Source organism: Phaenicophaeus curvirostris, chromosome 17 (genome assembly GCF_032191515.1).
Source record: "Phaenicophaeus curvirostris isolate KB17595 chromosome 17, BPBGC_Pcur_1.0, whole genome shotgun sequence".
In the NCBI taxonomy this organism is placed as follows: domain Eukaryota; kingdom Metazoa; phylum Chordata; class Aves; order Cuculiformes; family Cuculidae; genus Phaenicophaeus; species Phaenicophaeus curvirostris.
Window position 1 is genome coordinate 2,973,309 of NC_091408.1, and position 18,875 is coordinate 2,992,183.

General features: G+C 54.5%; 1 protein-coding gene across 3 annotated transcripts; it reads left to right on the forward strand.

The window, feature by feature from the left end:
- The first annotated feature begins 1,294 nt into the window (after window positions 1–1,294).
- On the forward strand, window positions 1,295–13,718 carry CMKLR1 (chemerin chemokine-like receptor 1). Of its 3 annotated transcripts, none has more exons than XM_069870973.1 (3): window positions 1,296–1,611; window positions 9,296–9,402; window positions 9,909–13,718. In XM_069870973.1, the coding sequence occupies exon 3, from the start codon at window positions 9,912–9,914 to the stop codon at window positions 10,995–10,997; it is 1,086 nt and encodes a 361-aa protein (XP_069727074.1). In that variant the 5' UTR covers window positions 1,296–1,611; window positions 9,296–9,402; window positions 9,909–9,911; the 3' UTR covers window positions 10,998–13,718. The 3 variants fall into 3 exon arrangements, with proteins under 3 accessions (XP_069727076.1, XP_069727074.1, XP_069727075.1); XM_069870974.1 differs by lacking the exon at window positions 1,296–1,611 and adding an exon at window positions 5,070–5,211; XM_069870975.1 differs by lacking the exon at window positions 9,296–9,402 and having other exon boundaries at window positions 1,295–1,611.
- The last annotated feature ends 5,157 nt before the right edge of the window (window positions 13,719–18,875 follow it).

The following is an 18,875-nucleotide window of genomic DNA, read 5'->3' on the forward strand; positions in this document are numbered from 1 at the left end:
CAAGGGCGGCCCTTGGCACGTCCACACTCAGCAGCATCAGCGGCTGAGCATCCCCAGCCCCACCACATCCTGCAGTGGTTTTGGGGAGCTCCCCCCGTGCTCCCTGCCCCACGCACGGGCTGGGTGCCACCTGGCACTGCCTGGGTTGTGCTTCTCTTCAGGCCTCCTCCAGGAGCTGGTTTGCAGTCCCACTGTTTGACTCCAAACATGCTAAAGGAGATGACATTTGTTTGCAGTTATTTCCCACCCCCCTCACTGGCTCAGTCTGCAGATGCTTCGTGGGCTGTCTTTACAGCTGAAGATAATTAATTGACCTTAATTAGCTACCCTTAATTTACTAACATCCTCTCTGTTCAGGAGATGGGTGACAAGCCCAGGGCAGTGCTTGTGCATCCCGACAGAGCAAATCCTGCTCCTTCCCTGGGCTGTGCTCCTGCCAGGAGGGGTGTAAATGGACCCATTGCCCCTAAAACTTATGCTTCTGAGGTGATGCCTTTGCACCCAAACCAGGGGGACAGGAATCCTGTGCTGGTTCTTCTCCCAGCTGAGTTAAACCCCAAGACTGAGGATGGCTGTGGGTGAGGAGTGTGGGGGCTGCACAGGGAGAGAAGGGATTATCTAGGTGCCACATCAAGCATGGGGTTATCAGAACCTCATGCTCTGCATGGGTTGGGGCTGCGCTGCTCTGTGCTCCCACACCGGGGCTTACCCTGGAAAGCCTCCTGGTCTCCTCCCTTTCTGGGTCTGGGGGATAGGGTCCCCCTGAACCCCATCCCTACATCCAGCCTTGCCTGTTCCCCCTGCCTGGGGGAACCCAGAACCTCTCACAGCCCCCTGGTGCCTCCCGAAAGGCTTTCTGTGCATGTGTTAATGGGACTGGGGGGTGATGGAGCTGCTCCCACGGGCTGGGGATGCTGCCTGGGAGCAGCTGCTCCATCCTGGTGCTAATGAAAGCCATCGTGGAAACCAGCCCCAGCAGCAGCCGCAGCGTTTGGGAGCCAGATTTGAAGAAGGGAAGTGACTCAACGTCTTGGAAGGAGTTGGGGGCGGTGGGGGGGGCAACAGAGGACAGCGGGTGACCCAGGGTGGGGACAGCGCGGTGGGGTGGCCGGTAGCCACCTGCCTCCCCTCAGACTCCTTTGCCAGGGCCAGCATCGCTCCGGAGCCCTCTGCTCTTCGTTAGCCCTCGTTAGGGCGGCGTGCTCCCTGCCGGGGTGGGATGGGACAGGAAAGGAGGTCCTTTGGGAAGCAGCTTGTTGCTTCCTCACGCTGGGTTGCAGCAGGATCTGGGCCAAGGTTCCCAGCTCCCGGCGTCACACCCTCTCCCAGCTGTTGCTCGCGGAGCATCGTGCTGCCAAGAAAGCCCCGGTGATGGATGCTGCCGCAACTCCTTCCCCCTCCCATCGCCCTTAAAACCGGTGGGGAGTGACGCTGTGCCTGAGCTTAGCCCCTCAGCGCCCAGGTCCACGTGGGGATGAGAACCCGCTTGTTCCCAGCGAGCCTTCAGCATCGCGGCTGGGCTGAGCAGCTCCTCTTGCTCGCAGGGTGCGCTGGCACCTTGGCTTGGTCCTCCCTGGCACGGAGCAGCGGGACAGCGCGGCACTGCACGAGGTATTTGGAAAGGTTGCTGGGGGATACTGGGAGGACTGGGGGGTGTTACCATGGGAGCGGACAGGATGGGTCCTGTCCCAGTAGACAGGGTGCAAAGCATTTATGTCCCACTGGGGACCCTGCTGCAAATTGGACTCGATGATCCAGTGGGTCTTTTCCAACCTGGTGATTCTATGATTCTAAATGCCACACGCACGATGTACTGTGCTTGGCGGCTGGCACCCAGGGGAGCTGCTGCCCCATCCCGGGGTCCTGCAAGCCCCTGGCGTGGGACACCAGAGTGCTGGTCACGAGCTCTGTTGATGGGCACATCCTTGCCTGGTGCAGACAGCTGGGCTTTTTGTGCCTCTTCTCCTTTCTTTCGCGCCGGACCCGCTGATCTGAGCGCATCAGCAAGTTTCCTCCTGATTCAGCCGTAGAGGATGTTGAAACACGGCATTGTGCAAAAGTGGGCATCAGCCCGGGCTCCAATTCCTCTTTTGTGGCCCTGGTGGGAACTCAGCCACATGCAACAGGGGTTTCTGTCCCACCTACGCAGGGCAGTGGCTGCAAGCTCCCCAGAGGCATCGCTCCTCGCTGGGCATCGCCCACTGTCCCCTGGGTCACGGTGGCGTGAGGGTTTTCTCATTGCTTTGCCAGTGGCTCCCGAGAACTTGAGATTTTTCTCTTGGGCGCAGCTTAAGCCAGGTCCTGGAAACCAAGTGGATGTTGGTGATGGGCTGCAGGTAGGGGCTTTGCCCTGGGCTCGCTGCTGGCTCGATTGAATATGATGCTCCGGGCGCAGGTACCTGGCACAGGTGCGCAGGGATGAATTTTGGTCCAGTTATTGTGTATTCATGTATTTTTAGTGTATATCTCCCTCCAAATGGGCTTCCCAGTGTGGGCTGGAGGTTTGTGGCCTCCCAGGCTCGATCCATACCAGATCACTGGCCGCGTGGCGCTTGCTGCCGGCAATCGTCCCCGGCTCTCAGGCAGAGGGCTGAGGCCAGGCGGGCGCTCGGCTGCTGCCCCTCTGCTTGGGGTCCCCGTGCAAACCGGGACAGGCTGATTCATCGCTGGGAACTGACCGCCGGATCCAGATCCACCTCAGCACGTAGGGCTCAGCTGGACAAACAGCTGGGAACAGGCAGGAGCTGGCAAGTGTGCTGGAGGGGGCGGCACGGCGAGGCAGGGGGACGCGCTCCCCTTCTGCCGTGCGCCCCAGGGATGGCTTTGGGTGACTCCTCTTCTGTGCGTGCGAGGCCAGGAGGTGGGGCAGAGGTGTGGGCACCCTGGGCAGCAGGACTAGAGGCAGCCAAGGGTGGAGGTGCCACATCCCGGATCACAGGGAGCCCTTTAGCTGCACTCCCCCCTTGCCAGGAGCAAGACCACAGCTGTTTTGCATTGACAAGAGATCTCCAAACCCTGCCCAAGAGGTTCTGTGGGACTTCTGAGCTGACTTTGTGCAGCACAGGGGCCATGGTGGATGGGACAGCACCGAGGGCAGCCGGCTGCTCCATCCTCTCTTCATGTCCAGCTGAACTGAGCAAGAAAACGCCTCTGCCTAAGGTCCAAAGTCCCCACATCCTGCTGTCGAGCATCGCTTCCCCCTTTCCAGGCGCTGCCCGTCGCTGTGCTGAACCCAGCAGCTGGTTTAGGCCACCAGCTGTGGGTTTTTTACTTGTTCCCACATTGGTAATACATGCGCATCATTCATGGGATGAGAAAGCTCAGCACTAACTACAGCACCCACTGCTCAGATGCTAAAGTGATGTAACCCTAGGGTCATTTGTGTGCAAGCTCTAATGAGGTTATAGAAGTAGCAGAGACGTGTAGTCCAGCCTCCATACTCTTGGCTCCTGGGGATCTATCAAGCTCATGTAAGTACTGGATTTTTTTATATATATATATTTATGAATATATATATTTATTTGGGAGGGAGGGTGTTGCTGCAACTGTTGAAAGTTATTTCTTTGCTTAAGGGATTTGCATCCGGTGGTTTTTTTTTTTGCTTCCCTGTTATTATAAAGCAAGTTTTGGGTTTGGCATAGTGGTGGACAGCAGAAAGCAGTGACCTCTGAGATCCCGACACCCGATGCGCGTTGGGACTCCGGAGGTCACTGCCACCTGCTGCCCCAAACCCTGGTGTTTTTCTAAGTGTCCATAAAATCTTCGGTTTTTTGGAGATGGGATTTGCAGCCTGCGGTGGTGGGAAATCCTGCTGTGGATTTGCGCGTGGGAAAAGTGCACGGAGGGGGCAGGAACAGGATGGGAATTTAAGGGGGATTGTCCTCAACGCATGGCAGTGCCACCTCGGTGGGGACAGGGAGAACAGGGCACTTTTCTTTGCCGTGCTGATCTGCATGCAGCTGGGAGCGCGGCACGCAGCTGCGAGCTGGGGGCTGGAGGATGCTCCTCTGGATCCAGGGTGACTTTCTGACTTGGGGGGGGGGGTGTTGAGCTCTGCCAGCTCTGACCTTCCCCCATTGCTGGTACGGTCACGTCTGTCCCTCTGGCAGCAGGAGGGAACGACCAGTTTCCTTTTCTTGGTTTCCTTCCTCTTTGTACCCTCAATCCCCAGCAGTTGAGAGCAGCTGGAGCAGCCCCACAGGTGGCACATAAGCCGCTGCCTTTCCCCTCGAAAGGGTGTCCCCAGGGCATGTGCTGGCTTTGTCCCCAGTGAGCCTGTGACAAAGCCCAAGCCATGGTTAGGGACACCCTCTCTGGGCTGAGGCAGGTCCTGGAGCCCTAAAGGGGATGCAAACCCCCTGGGATTGCAGCGTTTCGTGCCCTGTCTCACCTCCCCAGGCTGGTGTGATGCCGCAGGGAGGACGCTCAGAAAAAAAAGGGAGTTTTATTGGCCTTTTTATTGCCTTCAAAGTGCCAGGAAAGCCTGGGCTTAATAGCAACCTATATATATATATATAAAAAAAATAGAGAGAGAAGAGGAGATGAAAGAACTTTTATTATCTTGGAAGACGCTCAAGTCATTTTAAGCAGCACAGAAACACAAACTGCCCTTTTAAAAGAAAATCCTTGTCTGTGGAGGTACAAACGCCCAAGATTTTCCCCTCTAAGACTCAACCCTTCACAAGAACAGAAAGAATGAAGAGCAAAGGACCAGGGCCGGGCTCTCACTGATGGGGTGGCTCCTAACAACCTGGGGACTCTGTGTTCCCTTGCCAGGCTCCTGCAGGCGTTTTGCCCTGGGAAGAGCCTGGCACGACCTGTGTTTTGGGGTTAAACGCCAGCTTCTGGCTGGATTGGGGTGCGCTTTCCATCAAGGTGACCCCGCACCGTGGCTGGGGGCAGCTCGTGGAGCCCCATCCCATCCCGACTGGTCCTGTCCCGCACAGCCCAGTCTGCTCTGCCCAGATAAACACTGACTCACGCTGTTATTCCGTCCCACTCTGGGCACAGTTGGCTTTTTGAAGGCTGCTTTTCCCAGCTATTCCCTTTTTTCTCCCCTGTTCGCTCGGGCGGGGTGCGAAGCCTTAGCTGGTGTGCAGGGAGCAGCCAGGGGTGCTGGAGGCTGCCAGGAGCAGAGATCCCACGGCGCGAGGAGGCGAGGGCTGCTCCAAGGAGGCCAAGCAGGGCTGTGTTTGAGCGCCACGGATGCAGGTAGGGCTTGAGCTTCCCTCAGTTTCCCCTAGGGCAGAGCTGGGTGCCTCAGTTTCCCCTGATGGGACTGGCTTTGCTTCCTTCCTCTGCTTTGGGGATGGGGAGCTGCCAACCCACATCCTCACTGGCAGGAGCCTGTGTGCTTGGTGTCAGGCTGTCCTAGACACTCATGCATGCTGCCGCCTCTCCTGTGGCATCCTGAGCCCCGATCCTCTTTCTGGTCCCCTTCTCAGCCGGCTGGAGCAGGAGGGAGGGTTCAGGGATGGATTCAGGGCGCTGTGGCCAGGGAGCAGCGATTGGGCAGCTCATGACTTGGGGTTTTGCAGTGGGGTGGTCCAAGCTCCCTTTTGATGGGCACGTGGCTGGTGGGTGATTTACACCGAGGGCTGGGGCTCCGTCTCCGGGCATCCTTGCGGGGACTGGGAGCTTCGCGGCACCTCTCCCTGCAGCAGCTGTTGCCATGGAAATTGCTGGCTAAAATAAGGGTGGGTTGGAGCTGGGTACCCGGGGCTGCTTTCCCATACCTTCTGTTTTCTTTCTCCCTGCAAGCACTTGCAACCTCTCCTGTGGGACTGGGATCCTGACAAGGGCATCCCTTCCCTGTAACCCCAGGCTGGAAAAATGAGTGCTAGAGGGATGGATGGGGTGGCATCGGCTGGCAGCTTGGAATGGGGCGTTCATCTCTATTCCCCAGGGCGTGCTCCTGCTGAAAGCAACAGGAGTTCACTGTGCTCAGGATCCAGCTCATATGGTGGGATATGAGTTCAACCAGAGCTCCTTGGGACTGGGAACAGTGTCTGCCATGGGAGGGAAAGCCAGGGCTATGGAGAGGCTGGTGCTGGTAGATTCCAGGGGACATCGAGATGCTGTTTCACGTAGTGCCATTCCCAAAGCTGCCTCAAACGAAGGGCCACGCGTGTCCCCCAAACATCTGCCTGCAATCCCCCTCTCTCCCGGCACAGGGCTGTGCGCTGCGTGGGCAGCCTGGCTGCACGCCCCCGCCCGCACCGGAGGAAGCGGGTTTGGGGTGCGCTGGGACCTCGGAAACCACTGCTGGGAAGGGAGGGAGGAGAAAAATCTTCAAATGAGAAAAAGGCAGAGAAGCTGTGCAGGCAGGGGCACGGGCAGTGGCACAGGGGCTGCCTGCGGGGAGCAGAGCCCACGCTGCTCGTCCGCCTGCATCCCTGGAGAGCTCATCCATCGAGACTCTGGGTATCCCTTGCACCCTGCAAGCACTGAGTTTTAGGCTGAACATTAGGAAAAAATATTTCATGGAAAGGGTCATTGGGCACTGGAACAGGCTGCCCAGGGAGGTGCTTGAGTCACCTTCCGTGGAGGGGCTTAAGGGATGAGGTGCTGAGGGACATGGTTTAGTGTTTGATAGGAATGGTTGGACTCAATGATCCGGTGGGTCTCTTCCAACCTGGTGATTCTATGATTCTACAAACTCGTGGTGCAGGCAGCTGAGAGCTTGAGCAGCACCCATGCCCGAGCGGTACCCGCTGCGGGAGGCTGAGCATCCCCTGCCTTCCTCGGGCATGGCCGTGTCCAGATCCGGCTGAGCTCCCTCCGTTTCCCTGTAGCCCCGGCCACATCCGTCCTCCGCCCGTCTGGGTTGGCTGTGGAAGAGCTCTTGACTAGAAAAGCTGGATTTGAACATTTTCTGCTGTTCTCTCCGTTTCCTGTTGCCTTCCCAAGAACAACATCCCTGACCTCATCCTCCCCCGGTGCGCGCCGGGATGCTGCTGATGCGCGAGCCACCCGTCGGGAATCCCACCCCGGCGCCCGCAGGCTGGACTCAACCTTTCCTGGGTACCAAGACAAATACAGCTGTGGGGAGGACGGGGCTGGCGGCGGCTGGCTGGACAAAAAGTCTATTTTGGGTAGATCCTGTGCTCTTTTTTGTTGAGGCAGGAGGACAGGGATGAAGAGACCAAGTGGAGAGCAAAGTGGGTTTGGCTCAAGCTGGGTATTTTCAATGCAGAGAGGAACATTGAAATATGATTATGTGGCTTTTTATCCCAAACTTTGGGGTTTTTTTTTTGTTTTTCTGTTTGTTTTTTTTTTTGCAATGAGAAATCAGGAGCTTTCCTATTTGGGGAGGATTTTTGGGGATGCAGGTGGGAATTTGCTGGATGATTTTGCAGTGGGTCTGGTCTCCATCTCCCAGTACCCATCCTGTCCCGGAGCCATCCCAGGAGGTTCACGGTGGGTTTGGCAGCTGCTTGTTTCCTGCCTTGGGTTTGCAATAGTTCCATGTGAGCCCTCAAATCCATCATCTGCCAAACCCCAGGAGGAAATTGAGCCCTGCCGACCCCGTTGCTCTCCAGCCGCCCCCTTATCCTGAGCAGGGTCAAGGCTGCCCCCCCGCCCAACCTGGTCTGGGGTGGGTGTTCTTTTATCTCTGTCTGCCTTGAGAAGGGCAAATGTTAAAACCGAGAGAAAAGAAGAGAGGGGGAGAGCAAAAATAAACAGACAATTCAAATAAATAATCCATTAATACAGCTTGGAAATGTCAAGCTGAATGTCACCGTGCTTGCTGCGCTCAGCAATTAAAAAATGAAAATAAAGAGGAGATTTTACGTTAAAAATATATAAGTGGGCACAACTTAAGTGGGAAGAGGAGCCTGTAAAGCCGCAGGAGTCCCTCCTGCCTGGCCTGGGCAGGGGACCGAGGGGTCCTGCAGCAAATGTGGGGTCTGGCTGACCTCGTGGTCCATCCCCAAGGATGCCTTGGTGACACCATGATGGGAATGGCAGGTGGGTGATTTTTTCTTCCCAGTGACCAAGGGGGTTCTAGGAGCTTTGGGGTTTTCTGGCCCAGGGGGGTGGCATGGGCTGGGTTGGGGTGGGATGGGATGAAGTGCAGTGGGGTGAGGAGGACCCTGGGCTCTGCCCACCCCATCTCTCTGCAGCTTTACCTCGGGAAAGGTGATGACATGCAAACCGCTGGTCCGTGAACACAGCGGTCAGGACGGCTCATTACCCAGAAACATTAATAGTCAGCGCTATAACAACCAGTTCTGCTGATACTGTTACTTCCACCGGATCATCAACTTTAATTCATCCTTTCGATGATCAAGGTTGTGCCGGGGCAAGGCCTCCTTCCAGCTCAAACTAATTCACAAGCTTTGCACTAAAACCTTACTTATTCTGGCCACTTATCTTCTCCTGGAGCTGAGGAAGGGGGGAGATGATGTGGCTGTGACTTAAGCCCCTGGCCAGGAACTTTGCAACGATGGAAGCAGCAGCAATTGCAGGAAGGAACAGGAGGAAAAGCCCTAGGAGAAACAATAGGTTGCAACACAAATGCCACAGGGATTTCAAAGCAGGGCTGGTGGGAAAGGTGATGCTCGGAGGGACCTTAGAGCTGAAACTCGCTGAAGGCAGGAGGGTCCAGCCTGGCTGGGCAGGGCTACATCCTTCCCACAGGGACAGGGTGGAGTGTGATGCCCTGTGCTGGGGTCTGCACAGACCTCACCCCTCTTGCTGCCCACCCCAGCTCCCTCCAGTGTGCTCAGGCTTTGCTAATTACATTTGGTGGCTCCTGGCTTTAACCCACTGTGATTATTCGCGGGGGAGTGGTTGAACCCATTTAATGTGGGGCTCTAAGCAGCTGGCGGAGGGCAGCTCCCGATTATGGCAAACGGCGCTGTTAGTTATTGCAATTAACATTTTAAAATACACAGGGCACCAATTCAATCAGAGAAATAACCCCCTGAGAGTCCAGGCACCTCACACATATTTATGGCTTTAATTATTTGTAATCACATTACCTTGGGGCTTGATTGTAGGGTTCTTCACACGTACCTGCTGATGTTGGCTGGCATCGGGTGCCTGTATTGAGTGCATGGTACAAGCTTTCTGTGCTGGGTTATCCAAAAAGCTGCTGGGGTCACAGCAGGACCCCGACTTCACTGGATGGATGGCAGGGAGCTCCTCACCCCAGCAGAGCTGCATGGGGCACGGGGCAGCCCCAGCCTAGCCAGGAGGCTGCACAGGGTTAAATCGCGGTGGCTGAGGCTGTTTCCTCCCTTCACCCCACATCCCTGGCTTTTGTTTGATCTCAGCTTTAATATTGCAGCTCCATCTCTAGACCCACGCGGAAAGGACGCTGAACTGCTGCACGGCCGCCTCTCCGCGATCCTGCCGGGCATCCAGGCGTGAGGCCGTTCTCACTGGAGAGGAGAGGTGAGAGGGTGTGACGCCAGTTTTACCGGGTCTGCTGCATGTTGGGGTTTCAGTTCCGTTCGCTGGATGTTTCGGAGAAAAATGTAGAAGGGCCATAATACTTTACGGCTTGGAAGGTCTCAGAGCTATTAATGAGCTGCTAATAAGCATCATCCCAGTCTTTCCCCTCAAGCAGGTGGGTAATAGACATTTTTTTGCAGGATGAGGCTACAGCCACATCCTGATGGAGACGAGGGATGGAATCCCGTCCGTCGGGGCGGGGATGGAAAGCTGGTGAGGAGCTGTAGCAGCATCTTCCCTGAGGGCCAGCGACAGGGTCCCCAAGGATCCCCTGTAGCTCTGTGCTCGGTCCCCTCTCTCCATGGCCCCTCGTGCCCGTGTGTGTTGGGGGCCGGCATCCCTCCCGTGGGCTGTGTGATTAACAACATGTGTTTGCTCAAGAAACACGCAGAGAAACGTCACTGGCTGGAGAGCCCAGGGCTGACCAGGCTGTGGTTTGTTTACAGATAATGGCGCTTTCCAATTTGTCCAATTACTTGGATGATGTTGATAACTACAGCGACTACCCAGATTACCCCTACGAGGACACCAGCAGTGTGTGGACAGAGCCATCCCACGACCCGAAGGACATTGCGAGGATTATCTCTGTCATCATCTACAGCGTGTCCTGCGTGCTGGGCATCCTGGGGAACGGCCTTGTCATCGCAATCATAACCTTGAAGATGAAGAAGTCGGTCAATGCTGTCTGGTTCCTCAACCTGGCAGTCGCTGACTTCCTCTTCAACATCTTCCTGCCTATAAACATCACTTACACTGCCATGCGGTACAACTGGATCTTTGGGACAGTCATGTGCAAGTTGAACTCATTCCTCCTCATCCTCAACATGTACACCAGTGTCCTTCTGCTCACCACCATCAGCTTCGATCGCTACGTATCAGTGGTTTTTCCCGTCTGGTCTCAAAACCATCGGTCAACCAACCTGGCATATTTAGTTTGCTTGGTTATCTGGACCATTGGCATCATTATGAGCTGCCCATCTCTTGTCTTCCGAGACACGGCACAAGCCCGCAACTCTGTGATTTGTTTTAGCAACTTTTCCCTCTCCAGGAATAAGTCTTACCAAGACCTGGCAGTAATGAGGCACCGAACGGTGAACATCACCAGGTTCCTCGCTGGGTACATCCTTCCCATAACGATCATCACTTTCTGCTACATTGCCATCGTCTTAAACTTGCGTCGAAACCGCCTTGCCAAGTCCAAAAAGCCCTTCAAGATCATCATCACCATTATAATCACCTTCTTCCTTTGCTGGAGTCCCTACCATCTGTTGAATCTCCTGGAGACGAAGCCCGACATGATCCCACACTCTGTATTTGAGATCAGCATCCCCATAACCACAGCGCTCGCTGCCTCCAACAGCTGCATGAACCCCGTCCTCTATGTCTTCATGGGCCAGGACTTTAAGAAGTTCAAGGTCACCATCCTTTCCAGGCTGGTGAATGCTCTCAGTGAGGAGATGGGCCACTCCAGCATTGTTCACAGGAGCTTCTCCAAGATGTCTTCAATGACAGAGAAGGAAACAACAGTCCTCTAAGCCCAACCTGGATGCCTACAGGAGTGTCTTAGTCCTCTTGTGTTGCCTGTGCCTTGCACTATGACGGTGGCCACCCTTGCAGTGGCCTTTGGTGCGGGATGAGCATGATCCAATGCTGTCCTATGATGTATTCTTTGACTGGTCTTGCTGCCTGGGGGCTGGCAGGTGTTGGAGACCACATGGAGAAGATACAACCACCCTTTGTGATTGCCAAGATGATTGCACCGAACTAAGAAAACATTTCAGGGCATTCCTGTCTCATCTGTGCAATGCCTGGACTGGAAAGGGAATTCCTGCCGTTTCCAGAGACATCGTTATGGGAACACCGGGCAGGGGATGTGTCTGGGAAAGCACCCACCCAGGTTCCCAGGGTGGGTGGTTGAGTGGGTGCGCACCATGGAGGTCTGCAACAGCAAAACTGGTGGCGTTCTACCTATGTCCCATGCACGCAGATACCTACTTGTGTTAAAGTCCTGAAGTATATGGGTACTGGCGCAGTATGTTCTTTACTCTGTTGTGAGCACTTGGTACCCAGAGAGGCACTGGAAAATGTCCACATGAGAGGGGTTTGAGCGTCCCAACCTCAACGAACCAGGAAATCTCACATCTTCTAAGTGATCCAGACCAAGGGCCACCTGCCACGGTTCTGGGCTCGTGCACAGGGTGACCAACACGGAAATCTGGGAGGAAAAAGAAGGAAAGAGTCCTATGAGGTGTCTTTTGAACAAACCCCATTTTGACGGGCACATTTCACATGGTACATTTTGCAAAGTGGTTTGATGCTTGGGGCTGTGAGTCCCAGCAGCTCCTCCCAGAGTTCCTGGGTGGCACTAGGGAGCAGGTCCATGGGATGTCCTGTCCTGTCCTGGGAGAGGACCTGCTGTCCCTCCTGAAGCCAGGTGGACCTGAGGGCTGGTTCCACTGATGGCTGCTCCCTTCTCTGATCAATCGGTCCCACGGGGAGACTTTTGTCTCTTCCCAACCAGGCAGCAGTCGCCTGTGGGTGTCTCTGCACCGCACACAAATCTCTGTGGTGAAGGATGGGCTGAGCCACTGTCTCAATCCAATTTCATGCACAGTTAAGTTGGGAGATCCTTCACCATTCGGGCTTCTTGACTATGACACTGGTGTCATGCGTATTTATGTGCCAGTTTGTGTCACCCACAGCCTCTCAGAAAAGTGAGAAATGATCAAGTCCTCTACCCGCACCGGGTGCTGGAGCAGAGTTGATCCCTGGAGCTGGGTTTGGGTAGTCCTGGTGGCACTGGGGACATTCTGGGGGGACCGTCTGGAGGTCACAGCCCGTGTGATGCTCAGGGAAGCTTTGTTCAGAGTCCGGCACATCAGCAATTGAGAGTCTGCTCACAGGTGCCTGTGAAGGCTGATCTATTTATTCATGGCTTCTTTTAGAAAACAAGAAATGGGGAAAAAAGTGAAGAGGCAGCTCCCAGGAGAAGGCACAGAGCTATTTACGGGCTCCATCGGCAGCAGATCGTGCCAGACACAGATATAAACTGAATCACAAAGCTCCAGTAATTGAGCTGCAGCCCCGAGCTGTGGGAACACCGCAGATAATAGCAGACGCTGCAGTGGGAGCTGGATTTCAGACAGATTATGAGGTGTCCCCTCCGCCTCCAGCACTGCTGGTCTACCTTGACCTGCGTAACCATGTTAGTGTAGATGTGATGGGGAGCGAGGGGAGCACCTGCACCCCGTGAAGCTGCTGCTGTGCTCCTCTCCTGCCACCCAGGAGTAGAAATCCCTGTCAGATCCCTTGCAGATCCCTGCCAGCCCCTGGCACTGCCCCTGGGACAGGGGGTGGCGATGGATCTGATGCATTTTCCACAGTTTTATGAGTTGTGTTTGTCCCCCCAGCCACGGTAAGACTCACCCTGGCCAGAGTTGCGGGGGATGCTGCAGATCCAGGCTGCTAAAAGTGGGATGTAGAGGGGGTGGAGGTTTATCCTGCAAATAAAGATTGCGCAGCCTGATCCCAGAAGGGGAGCGAAGCAGCAGGAAGGCGGCTTATAAGGCAAATTAATGGCAGATTGGTGACTGCCACCTGTTGGGTGCTGATTTCAATGACACATGTGGCTCTAGAGCACCCAGTATCCAGCCACAGGCACCTCCCTGTCTCCTAGGGGCTGGGAACTGGCACTGAGCAACACTGGCTGCTTTCCCAGGGAAAAAGCTGCCCGCAGGGACCATCGACATTTTTTTCCCTACCAAACCTGTGCCCAATCCACAGCCTTAGAAGATGCTGTGACCAAGGATGCTGCAGGGGAGGGAGGGTTTGGTGATGGGAGAAGACTCCGCTTGCTCATTTTACACAGCATTTAAATACCTGCTGAAAGGTCACAGGGTTCCTGTTAGCGGTCAGGCAGGACAGATGGACAGAAGGGGGACACACAGAACTAGCAGAGACAGAGCAGGAGGATGGTCCCTCAAGGACTCAGCACCATGCCCCTCGGTCCAGCCATGAGATGCTCCCAGGCTGGGCTGGAGTGAGGATACTCCCCTCTCATTTTTGTGGCTTGATTTTGTGACCCATCTCTTATGACCAAGAACAGCTTTCCAAGAAAAAAAAAAAAAGTGATGACTTGGTACAAAACCTTGGGTTAAATCATCATTATAATAACAGATTGAGAAACCTAATATTTGAGTTTGCTTTTGTAGCTGTTTGCCTATTTAATAAAAAAACCTGTTTTACATGCAAATGCCCCCAGTACGTGCTGAAGCTTGTTCCATGGGGAGGGAAAGATTCCAGGTTTTTCAGTAAGCAGTCGCATCCTAGTCTGTATTTCTGATCCCCGCGGTTGGATCTGGGATTGCAGGAAAGGAGCTGGAGTAGAGGGGCTTGGGGATGTGGGGCTGGGGCTTCATAGCCAGGAGGCAGCGATTGAAATGGGAACATGGTGCTCCCAGCCTATTCCAAAGACGCTCTCTGTGGGTTTCCCCTTTAATTTCTCTCTGAAGAGGCCAAAAGCCTCTTTACAGGGAAAAAGGCAGCCGTGCAAAAAATAAAAAGCAGCTGGAAGAGCATCATTTCCCCTGTGCCCACGTGTGGAGCTGAGCCCAGCAGTGGGGACCGATTTCTGCTTTGCTAATCTGTGCACCGAGCACCCGCCAGCCTCTCCCCACAGGTTCGTGTCAGCCCGGCGTGTTCTCTGTCAGATAAGATCTGGCAAACGCTCCGTTGTACTGATTTGAAAGAGGAATTACTAATGCCAGCGCTGAGATGCTTGAGAACTGTCTGCATCTCGCATCGGGGAGGCTGGTTCCCCATCACCTCCTGCATCCCACGAGCTCCCTCGGATGCACCCGGGCTGTTTGGGGGGACAGGGCAGTGGGGAGGGCACAGATCCTTTACCCTTGTGGGTTCCCTCAACTGCAGCTGCTCCATCCCCTCCTGCTGCTGATTCCAGCCATCCTGGCAGGGTTTGGGATGAGGAGGGGCAAGAGAAGAGAAAAAAAAACCCTGTGTTTCACCCAGTGGACCCTGTAACCCAACCTCCCCATGGAATATGAGTGATTTCTGTTCCCGTGCCACCCGTCGAGGCAGGCAGGGAGCAGATCAAACAGGCAGCATTAAAAATGCATATCTACAAAACAGAAACAGGGCAGAAATATTCATCACAAAACTTCAGCAGCAGAACCTCTCAGTGCGCACGAGGCCCCAGACAGGTTTTTCTTTCCATCTTGGCAGAGGGGCAAAGAAATGCAGCTCAATCTTGCCCGAATTCCTCTGATATCATAGAATCACCAGGTTGGAAAAGACCCACCGGATCATTGAGTCCAACCATTCCTATCAAACACTAACCCATGTCCCTCAGCACCTCATCCACCCGTCCCTTAAACCCCTCCAGGGAAGGCGACTCAACCCCCTCCCTGGGCAGCCTCTGCCAGTGCCCAATGACCCTTTCTGTGAAATATTTTTCCTAATGTCCAGCTTGAACCTCCCCTGGTGGAGCTTGAGGCCATTCCCTCTCGTCCCGTCCCCTGTCACTTGGGAGAAGAGCCCAGCTCCCTCCTCTCCACAACCTCCTTTCAGGTAGGTGCAGAGAGCAATGAGGTCTCCCCTCAGCCTCCTCTTCTCCAGGCTAAACACCCCCAGCTCTCTCAGCTGCTCCTCTTGTTCTCCAGCCCCCTCCCCAGCTTTGTTGCTCTTCTCTGGACTCTCTCCAGAGCCTCAACATCCTTCTGGTGGTGAGGGGCCCAGAACTGACCCCAGGATTCGAGGAGCGGTCTCACCAGTGCCGAGTCCAGAGGGAGAAGAACCTCCCTGGCCCTGCTGGCCACGCCGTGTCTGATCCAAGCCAAGATTCCCTTGGCCTTCTTGGTCCTCACGCGGCCCTTCAGCGAGCAAGACCTTCCTCCTGCCTCTCTGTAATTCTGCGCCGCTCGCAGCGCCCTGAAACTTGGTCTCATTTCACACCCGCGGCTGCGAAATGACTCCAGAATATACCAGAGCCATTTCGGTGAAGCACATTACTGGCCTTAATAACTGTTCTTTTTCAATTAGCTGTCACAGCCCTGAAATAGAGCTGTGCTTTCCTTCTCTGATAAATCACTCCCTTTATTTGGAATTGGAATTATGAAAAGAAAAGAATAACCGTGTTACCCTTTCCTCGATGCCAGGCGGGTCGGAGCCGTGTTTAAATTATCTCCTCTGCGCTCAACTGTAAATTTTACAGAAAATAGTAAAGTTGATAAATAAACATGCTGCTTTTTTTTTTTCCAGGCATGAATATTGCTGCTGCTCGGATTTATAACTCGCATCTCCCCTCCATTATTGAGCTTTTGTGAAAACGCTGTCACAGCTACTGTATGATGCTCCTGGGGTGGGTTATTTCCATCTCATTCAAACAGCAGCGTGAACTTCATGCGTGATTTAATCTAGGGGAGGAGCCCCTTCCCTCTGACCTGCTCTGAGCCCCCCGGCATGGTTTGCATGGCTGGGATCGTGGCATTAACCAGAGAAGCCACGGATGCTCCATCCCGGGAGGTGTTCAAGGTCGGATGGGACTTGGAGCAACCAGATCCAGCGGGAGGTGTCCCTCCCCATGGCATGAGTGGAACTGGATGGGCTTTGAGGTCCCTTCCAACCCAAACCCTTCTATGACCATTGTCCAAAACCCTCTGATTTCACCCCAAAGCGGCATCTGCTACCTTTGCTGGGGAACGGAGCCCTAGCCCGAGCCAATGTCTGGCCCCATCTCCTCCACCATCATCTCTTCCATCGTGGAGACCAGCCCGCTGAGCGCAAAACCCACATGGAATTGGGGGAAATGCAGGGAGTTTTGGTGCAGACGCCGTTGCTAGGGCAACAACTGAGCAGCCCATCCAATTCGGGTGGGAAGGATGCTGCAGCCTCCGCCAGAGCAGGACCAGAGAGGCAGGAAAACACTCCCGGGAACGAGAGAGTGCAGAATAAAGATGATTTTTAATGCAGGAAGCAGGGGGAGGGTGGCCAAGGTCACCTCTTGGCAGCCTCAGCCCCACGCTGGGGCTATGTGAGCCGCCTGCTCCCGCCCAGGGATGCTTGGGGCTTGCTGGGGCTGAGTCAAGTGGAAAGATTCGCTGCTTTTAAAAGTCATCGTGGAAATGCTGAGTGTTGCCTACCCTGCCTGCACATTTCAGTGCTCTCCAACGAGCTGGGCTAATGGCATTAGGGAGTCAGCCAAGCAGGGTGGCTGTTACATGTCAAGAGCTTTGCACATGAAAATGATGCAGAAATGGTTGACTTCTCTTTCCGGGGGTAATATAAATGTTATCATTGTGTGCCAGAACCACGCAGTAAAAATAAAAAATGGCCCAGCATTTAATAAGTAAATAAAAATAAAATAAAATAAATTACAACATAAAACTTCAGCTTCTGCTCACAGCTTGGCTGTGCTCGGGGGTTGAACAGGCACCCACAGGACAGAGAACATGAGCCAGAATCGAGGCGAAGGCACAGACCCCTGTAAGCCAGGGATGCGCGTGTGTGTGCACGTGCAGCCAGATGTGCCACACACGTTTATGGGGAGGTAATGACTTCCAATTGCTCTGTTTCACTGCCAAAAAAAAAAACATAAATAAAAAAGCAGTTGCGGTGAGATAAAGGCATTAAGCTTCAGTCATCCTTCAAGCCACGGGGGAGAAAATAAGCTGATACCGCTGGTGCTCAGGGAGTTTCTTCCACCCTTTCACTCTGGGCTCTGAAGGGGTTTGGTGGAGGCTGTGCAGATGTGGGGGTCCCACAGTGGGGTCCCTGGATTGGGGACAGCCCCCTCCCCGCTCCCCACACCCCCTCTTCTGCCTTAGGAGCCGCAGCCCAGGACCCACTGGGGCTGCGTTCAATGTTGTCTCTTGTTTTATCTCGCAGATTGATTGACTTTTGGGGTTTAACAGCTTCCGAGGGGCAGAAAGGATCACGGCCCCTTCCACAGGTGATGCCTGCCAGGACGAATCATGCCTGTGTCTCGATCGCTCCAAAAACCAACACAACAGAAAAAAAAGGAGGGGGAGGATTTTGCCAACTCTAGATAAGAGGGTGACTGGCCGAGAGAAAAGAAATAAATTGCATCGTGCCTCCTCCTGCTCTGGAGCAGAGGAAGGATGGGTGGCAACAGAAATAAAGCCTGCAGTAAATGTCCCCTCTCCCACCACGCACCCGAATAAACCTGTCTTTAAGGGCCCTATAAAGGTAATAAAACTTTCAAGAAGGAGCCGCTTTGGTTGAGTTATCAGAGGTTTAGATGTGGGAATAACACTAATGTGATTAGAGACAGAGGTAGAGGAGCTGCCTGCCAGGTCCTAGGGGACATCGAGCCCTGGGCTGGGTGGGGGATGCTGGGGAGCTCAGGCAGCCCCACAAACACACGGGAAGGCAAAAGAGCAACAAAACCTCTCCTTTAATAGCTGGATTGACCTGAGGATTTGTTCTGACCGAGGTAGGCAGCCCCTGGGCCACCGCGAGCGAAGGAGCACGGGGGCAGCTTGATTCTCACTCCAGGATGGGGCTCACCCGCCCACCTAGAAAACCTCCAGCTGTTCATCAAGGGAAGAGTTAAAAACAGGACAGCTGCTCCCTAGAAACACATTACCCACCTCCGTGCAAAAACCAGGGACTTGGAACCCCCCAGCCCTAGCATCGCTGCCCACCTCTGCTCCGCACACACGTTAGAAAAATATATTTTATTTAAATTCTCCATTTTCTCCGTGGAGTTTTCTTCTCTCTCTTTGAATATAGATTGAACAGTGTCTCTAGATTTAGACCTGTGCATGTATTTCTATTGATATCAAGAGTTTAAAAGCCAGTTGTTAGATACCTAACTCTAGAAAAGGCTGCGTACAATATATGGCTTTTGCACCTACATCCAAAGGGGACTTGCAGGTTGGAAGGACAAAACGGAGCTCGGTTACGGCAAAGCCAGGATGGGGACGGGCTGGGAGGGTGGCACAGGGGAGGGGACAGCTGGGGACCACATGCAGCTCTGTACAAAGCCAGCCTGGCGAACAGCATCCTCCCAATGCGCTTGGAGATCCTTTGGTTTCGCTCGCTCGTCCACAGGCAGAGGGGGCGTTGGGCAGGGGTCCCGCAGGTGGGATGGGAGCAGGATTCACCCAGAGGGACATCAAAAAGCTCAGCCCTGGGATTTGCTCCCCACTGCTGCGTGGGCTTCATGCAGCTGGGCTGCGGCACAGCCCCAGCTTGCGGCCCCCAGAACTGCTTCTGGGGGGCTGTTCTGGCTTCTAAGCTTTGGAAAAGAGGCACGGATGAGCTTGTTGGTCCTGAAAGCTCTTCTGTCCAGGACCAGCGTCCTAGGCTCAAGCATCAGCCTCATGCATGAGGTGGCTCCCACCTGCAGCCCACGGATCGGGGTTATAAGCTAC

Excerpts from the sequence above, each read along its gene's own strand:
- CMKLR1 (XM_069870975.1), top strand. The coding sequence starts at position 9,912 with ATGGCGCTTTCCAATTTGTCCAATTACTTGGATGATGTTGATAACTAC.